The following is a 7,208-nucleotide window of genomic DNA, read 5'->3' as shown; positions in this document are numbered from 1 at the left end:
AGCGGAAAGGAGCCACGGAGAGAGCAGAGAGAGCGAGGCTGCGGCAGCCCAGGGGTGCGTGGAGTTCGTGGGATGTACGGGACTGTGTGCATAGAGGTGTGTGGGGTGCACGGGGTGTTGGGGGTGTTTGTGTTTGGGGTGTATGGGACACTGTGCTTATGGGTACATGGGGCGTGCAAGAGGGGGGCAGGGCTGTGAATGGGATGCTCGTGCATAGGTGTGTTTGAGAGTGCAGGGTTGTGTATGGGATGCTCGTGTATGGGGCTGCATGAGGGCGCAGGACTGTAATGGGACATTGCATAGGGTGCATGGGGGTGCAGGGCTGCGAGTGGGACACTGTACGTAGGGGTGCATGGGGGAGCAGGGCTGTGTATGGGATATTCGTGTATGGGTGTGCATGGGAGTAAAGGGCTGTACAGAGTGGGGTGCAGGGCTGTGAGTGGGACACTATGCATAGGGAGGTGTGGGGGTGTGGGGCTGTGTATGGGGTACTCGTGTATGGCGGTGTATGAGGGTACAGGACTGTGTATGGGACACTGCATGGGGTGCATGGGGGTGTTTGGCTGTGAATAGGACACTGTGCATAGGGGTGTTTGGGGGTGCAGGGATGTGAGTAGGACACTGTACATAGGGGTGCATGGGGGAGCAGGGCTGTGTATGGGATATTCGTGTATGAGTGTGCATGGGAGTACAGGGCTGTGAGTGGGATGCTCATACATAGAGGTGCACAGGGGTTCATGAGGTGTATGGGATCCTTGTTTATGGGGGTGCATGGGAGCTGTAGTGTTACAAATGAGACAGTTGTGCATGGGGTGAATGGGACACTCCTGTATAGGGCTGCATGGGGTGTATGGGGCACTTGCACAGAGGGGTGCATGGGGGTGAATAGGCACTTGTGCATTGGGGTGCATATGGCTGCAGGGCTGCTCATGTGTGGGGGTGCATGAGGCTGACCGTGTCACTCATGGGTAGGGTGCATTGGAGTGCAGGGCTGCATATGGGATACTTGTCTGTAGGGGTGCACAAGAGTTCATAGGGGTGCAGGGCCATGCATGGGATGCTCTATGCACGGAGGTGCAGCAGCTGCGTTTCATGTTCCTATTTCTGTGTGCTCTATGCTCAAGGTTAACGTGGGGGAGGGTTTTGCTATCAGTTCTGCTCTCATAGCAGCTCTGCTCTTCTCCCACAGACCTCAGAACCAGCTGCAGGAGGAGTGAATGGCGAGTGAGCTCACTGCTCTGTGGGCGGAAACACCACCTTCCTCACCCTCCCCTTTTTTCACCCTCCTCCTTTGAGGTACAGACCCGGAGGCACTTAGTCTCTTTCTGTCAGCTTCTGAGCCCCCAGTGCACATCTGTGGGGTCATGGAGTTCCGGAACAGGAGCATCAGGCCATGGATGGAGGGGTACAATGGGATGATGGAGCTCCAAGATGAGCACAAGAACCCGTGGGTGAAGGAGTTCCCAGACGTGTGGGCGAGGTACGACTTGGACTGCGGGATGGTGGCCGAGGAGGAGGACGTGACCTGGGATCGAGCGCCGTACCAAAAAGAGAAATCATTCCAGCCAGACTTGGACAGAGTGGTGGCCTCGCTGCTGCAACAGATGCTGGAGGAGGGCATCGTGGTGCGGGGCACGTCGCCCTACAACAGTCGTCTGCACGTCTTCTCCAAGAAAAATGGGGAGAAGCGGCTGACGCTCAACTTCAAAGCCATCCACAGCGTCATCTCCCGGCAGCCGACGGAGTCCCTGCACAAGATGGAGGTGGTGACGGTGCTCAGCCCTCACAGCTGCTATTTCTCCACCCTCGATCTGTCCTGCTGCTCCTTCGCCATCCCGCTGACGGCCGCTTCCAGGCTCAGGTTCGCCTTCACCTTCCGAGGGCAGCAGTATCTGTTCACCCGCCTGCCGCCAGGCTTCTACCTCACCAACAGCATCGTGCACCGCCGCGTGGCCCGCATGCTGGCCCAGCTGCCCCCAAAGGACAAAGGCTGGGTGTCTTCTTACACAGATGATATGATCATCGCTGGGAGAACCCATGAGGAGACCGCATCCCGCACCAGGAGGGTTCTGCAGCTGATCCAAGCCACCGGTTTTAAAGTTAAGCTGTGGAAGGCGCAGCTGATGCAGCCCGAGGTGGACTACCTGGGGATGAAGCTGTCGGCACGTGGCTGGGAGCTGCAGGCAAGCAAACGGGAGCGCATTGCGAATGTCCCGTCCCCATCGGATCCAAGCAGCCTCTACTCGCTGCTGAAGATGCTAGGCTATCATCAGGACCGCGTGGAGGACTATGCAGAGCTGGAGCTGCCTCTGCAGAGGCTGATGAAAGAGGAGTGGCAATGGGGCCAGGAGCAGCAGCAGGCGCTGCGGAGGCTGATACAGGCCATCCTGACGGCGCCGGCATTGCGCTTCGTCAGTCGGTCGCAGCCATTCATCATCAGGCCGACGGTGAATGATGAGACCACGGGGGCTGCTCTGCTGCAGGAGAATGAGAAGGGGCAGATGGTCCCCGTCTGGTTCAAGTCCGACGTGCTGAAGAAGCACCAGGTGTTCTATTCGCCCGAGGAGAAGCACTGCATTGCGGTGGTCAGAGCAGTGCACGCGTTCCAGGATCTCATAGGGACAGCTCCAATCGTCATCCAAATGCCCCATTCCCCTTGGAAGTACCTCCTTTGGGGTGACACCAAGACCTTCTGCTGGCCGACCCCCTGCAAGAAGCAGTGGAACTTGCTGCTGGTCAATGGGGGGGAAAACATCCCCACAGCCCCACAGCCCTCAGGCGCGCTGGTGCGCTCCGCACCTCCCCTACAAGAGGTACCATCCAGTGTGCCCCACAGAGATGTTTGGTTCACAGCGGGGAGCTGGGCCTGTACGGCAGCCTTAGGCTTTGCTGCCACCAACCTGGAGGAGCGCTGGCTGCTGGGGTTGATGCAGCATGGCTCGCCGGCTGGCGTGGAGCTGGAGGCCATCAGGGTGCTACTGCAGGAGCACCGGAGCTCCAAGCCCTTGTATATCTATGCCAATGCCCAGAGCGTGGTGCAAGGGCTGCGGGATGGGGACAGTGAGGTCAGAAAGGTGGGCAATGAGCAGTTGTGGCAGAGCATCTGGCAATGGGTGCGTGACAACCCGGGGGTGCTGCATGTTAGGCACAGCAAGGATGGGGAGGAGCTGAAGTGGAACCAGAAGGTGGTGGACAGAGCGCAGAGCATCCAAGCGTGGGTGTTGTCCGCTCATGGCCAGCGGGTGTGGGAGCCATCCAAGCATGAGAGGCAGGAGATCGTCGCCCTCAGCCATATGGGGCACGTGGGGGTGAGGAAGATGCTGAACAGGGTAAGGCAGGTGGCATGCTGGGAAGGGGACTGTGAGCAGGTGGCCCAGTGGGTGCAGCGCTGCAGCTGCACCAGTATCCCCCCGCAGCCCCAGCGCACAGAGGGGCCGTGGTCGCAGCTGCAGCTAGCCCACGTCAAGGGCCTGCCCTGCTCCTCGAAGGGCTGTTCCTCCCTGCTGGTGCTGCTGGATAAGTTCTCGAGGTGGGTGGACGCCTTCCCAATGCAGAAAGGCAACACGGAGGAGGTGGTCGAGCTGCTGCAAGCGCACGTGGCACAGCGGTCGGGGATGCCGTGCTGTGTCAGCGTGGGGCACCGCGAGCATTTCCTGCAGGAAGCGGTGCAGACGGGGCTGCAGATGGATGTGGATGTGCAATACTCACCACCCAACTGGGTGGCAGCCATCACCACCAGCCTGCAGCGGCTGGCCCAGAGCGCGGGCAAACGCTGGGCAGACAGCTTGTTGCTCATCGTGGCCGCCCTTAGGGCCACCTGTGTGCGCAGAGAGGTGCTCGGCCCCTACCAGCTCTGCTTCCATCACCCGCTGGTCCTCAGGATCAGCCCCATCGAGGGAGAGGCAGCGCCTGGCCCCACCGAGTCCCTCTTGCTCTGGCTGGCGCAGCTGCGGGAGGACAGGGCTGAGTACAAGCAGAGGGTGGAGGAGGCCATGGAGAGTGATTCTGAGTAGGGCTCAGGGGCTGCAGGATGGTACTACTCCTGTTGTAGTATCAGAGAACCATTCAGGTTGGATAATACCTCTAAGATCACCAAGTCCAACCCCAACCCATCACCACCATGCCCACTAACCATGTTCCATGCCACTGATATCCAGACCTGTGTTCTTTGCCTGAACCCATAGAGTTGGGAGGCTCCATCAACCTGTGCCACTGATATAGAATCACAGAATCATTAAGGTTGCAGAAGACCTCTAAGATCTCCAAGTTCAACCACAACCCATCCCCACTGTGCCCAATAACCGTGTCCCATGCCATTGATATCATAGAATCATAGAATGGCCTGGGTTGAAAACAACCACAATGCTCATCTAATTTCAACCCCCTGCTATGTGCAGGGGTCGCCAACCAGCAGACCAGGCTGCCCAGAGCCACATCCAGCCTGGCCTTGAATGCCTCTGGGGATGGGGCATCCACAGCCTCCTTGGGCAACGTGTTCCAGTGCCTCACCACCCTCTGGGTGAAAAACTTCCGCCTCATATCTAAGCTAAATCTCCCCCGTATAGTTTAAAACCATTCCCCCTTGTTCTATCAATATCTGCCCTCGTAAACAGCTGTTCCCCCTTCTGTTTATACTCTCCCTTCAAGTACTGGAAGGCCACAATGAGGTCTCCACAGAGACTTCTCTTCTCCAAGCTTAACAAGCCCAGTTAATATCCATACATGTCTCTGCCCCAGTCCGTAGGATCTGTAGGCTTGGCCACCCCATTCCTTTCATATGGAGTCACAGAATCATGAAAGTTGGAAAAAACCTCCAAGATCATCAAGTCCAAACATTGGCCCATCACCATGTCCCATGGCATTGATATTCACTACCTGAAACCCATAGGTTCTGAAGGTTCAGCCACCCCATTCCTTTCCTATAAAATCCCAGAATGGATGAAGTTAGGAGAACACCTCAAAAATCACCAAGTCCAACTCCACTCCATCTCCACCATGTCCACAAGTGCCACATCTCCACATTTCTTGACTACCTCCAGGGACAGTGACCCCATCACCTCCCTATTCCAATGCCTGACCATGAAAGAAAGGGAGGAATCCACCAAATGCACAGGGCCACCGACCTCGTCTTGTCCAATGAGGGAGGCAGTTCTGGGAGCCCAGCCTGCACAGTCACCAATGGACATGGCATGGGCGAGGGAGAGGAGCAGGAAGGGATCGGCTGTGTGTGACATGGGACCAGAAGCTGCTATCTGTTCAGTTTTGCATTTTTTTTAATCTGGGGCCAGTCACTGTCATCTGCCCTATCTTGTATTTTCTTATTAAAATCTTTTCTAAATCATATCTGTGCATTCATGCTTTCTGTCCCATGAGCGTGTGGTGCAAGGAACCCCATGCATCCACTGTGTGGATTGGGCAGAAGGTGGTGGGCATCACTGGGGGCAGAGCCAGAGGGGGTCCCAGTGAAGGGACTGGGCATCTTTCCCCTCCAGCCATAGGATGGCAATGGTGTGTGCCCCCAAAACCACCTCCTGTAACTGAGCTCAGTGCTGGGCAGAGGACATCCCCACAGCACCGTGTGGGGCTCATGGCCTTTAGGAGGTGGTAGTGGTTGGGCTTGGTGTGTTCACCTGTTCCCTCCTCCCCTGACCTTGAGGGAGGAAACACCAGAGAGACCTGAAAATGTTGGAGGGGCTCTAGGAGGAGAGCTGAGACCCCAAAAAGTGGGATGGGAGCATCCAGAAGCCATTCCAGAATCAGGAGGAGGGCAGGTGTTGGTGGCCTCCATGTCTCACCTGTGGCCATGCAGGGAGGATGGTGGCCATGTGAGGAGGATGGTGGCCATGCATGGAGGATGGTGGCCACATGAGAAGGAAGGTGGCTCTTCAGGAAGGTTGGTGGCCATGCGAGGAGGAAGTTGGCCGTGCAAGGAGCATGGTGGTCCTCCAGCAGGGTCTCGCCAGAGGGCAGCAGCAGCCCTGCAGAAAGCATACATAGTGAGCAGGGTCTTGGAAGCCCCTCACACTCCCCCCTGGTGCTGGGATTTCTCCTCTCACCATCCTTTTTGTTCCCTCCTTCCAAAGCTGCTGGTGATGTCTCAGTGGTCCCCAGCACTGTGGGGATGAGGCATCCTGAATGTACCCAACCCATGTGGCACCCCCACCCGTCGTCTCTGAGCCAGGACCACAGCATCAAAGCACAGCATCCACAGCCCCAGCTAGAACCATGAGCTCAAAGCAGGACCCCAGAACCCAGAGCATAACAACTCGTGTCCCTGATCCAAATGTGTGTGCCATGCCCAGCACCCCAGACCCCAAACCTCATCTCCCCATGGCCTTGACCAGGCCCCAGTTCCAAACCCTTCAGCCTGACCCCATGCACCAAAATCACATCCCCAGATTAAGACCCTGTAAAGGACGAGACAAATCCCACCCCTGGACCCTAAATCCCAAACCCCAGACCCCATCTCCCCATGGCCATAATGAGGACCCCATCACCAGACAGGACCCCATCCCCATACACCAGGACCCCATTCCCAGTCCAAGACCCCATTCCCAGATCCAAAACCCCCCAGTACCACTGGGCACAGCCCCCAGAACGCATCTCCATCCACCTCCCCTGAGTTCCCCAACCTCCTCCCCACCCCATCCCTCCCCTTGGCCGGCACAGCGGCGTTCCGTGGGACATTTGGTAGTCATTAGGGCCGGAGGGAAGGAGGCAGGCGCGGGAGCAGCCTTTCTTCTCCAGCTCATATCCCGGCGCCTCACGCTTGGGTGGACGGCAGCCAAGCGCGGCTGCGCTCCCCGCACCCCGTCCCGCAGAGAGGCCATGGGTGAGCGACTGGCCCTAGGGGTGCCCCCCAGCCAATGGGGTTGCTTCTGAAGGATCCCAAAGGCTTTTGATCGGGACAAGGAAGGGCAGTGGGGTGCCCCGGCCATGCTCGGCAACACAGCAGGAGGGGACGTGAAGGGACGGCTGCGGGGATCGGGGCGGTGAGGCCCCCACTGCATCCCTGCTCTCATCCGGGTTGTTCGGGGCAATGAGAGGTGAGTGAGAGATGGAGCCATGGGGAGATGTGGAGTAAGGAGTGGGGCTAGTGGCACAGTCGTGCCCGAGTAGGGGGTCCATGCTATCATCCACAGTGATAGGAAGTGATCCCAAAGCCTTCTGAGGTGTTGTCCCACCTCTGAAGGCACCCACGGTGGGGG

At 57.9% G+C, this 7,208-nt stretch overlaps 2 protein-coding genes across 4 annotated transcripts in view; both read left to right on the top strand.

Annotated features, from left to right (window-relative positions):
• Positions 1-6: 6 nt before the first annotated feature.
• On the top strand, positions 7-5,341 carry LOC104910021. 2 transcript variants are annotated; one of them, XM_010708045.3, is made up of 2 exons: positions 7-96; positions 1,190-5,341. In XM_010708045.3, the coding sequence occupies exon 2, from the start codon at positions 1,365-1,367 to the stop codon at positions 4,011-4,013; it is 2,649 nt and encodes an 882-aa protein (XP_010706347.1). In that variant the 5' UTR covers positions 7-96; positions 1,190-1,364; the 3' UTR covers positions 4,014-5,341. The 2 variants fall into 2 exon arrangements, with proteins under 2 accessions (XP_010706347.1, XP_019468902.1); XM_019613357.2 differs by having other exon boundaries at positions 12-54.
• A 1,342-nt stretch (positions 5,342-6,683) lies between these two features.
• The window catches only part of SCARA3 (scavenger receptor class A member 3), a 5,621-nt gene continuing 5,096 nt past the window's right edge, over positions 6,684-7,208 (top strand). For both annotated transcript variants that reach the window (XM_010708048.3, XM_010708046.3), the window contains exon 1: positions 6,684-7,046. In XM_010708048.3, the coding sequence (XP_010706350.1) occupies positions 7,040-7,046 (7 nt within the window). In that variant the 5' untranslated portion in view covers positions 6,684-7,039. The remainder of the gene's footprint in view (positions 7,047-7,208) is intronic.

Source organism: Meleagris gallopavo, chromosome 2 (assembly GCF_000146605.3).
Source record: "Meleagris gallopavo isolate NT-WF06-2002-E0010 breed Aviagen turkey brand Nicholas breeding stock chromosome 2, Turkey_5.1, whole genome shotgun sequence".
Taxonomy (NCBI): domain Eukaryota; kingdom Metazoa; phylum Chordata; class Aves; order Galliformes; family Phasianidae; genus Meleagris; species Meleagris gallopavo.
This window is presented reverse-complemented; position numbering and strand designations above follow the sequence as displayed.

What these genes read in the sequence shown, in the direction of transcription:
- LOC104910021 (XM_010708045.3), top strand. Translation starts at nt 1,365, where the DNA reads ATGGAGTTCCGGAACAGGAGCATCAGGCCATGGATGGAGGGGTACAAT.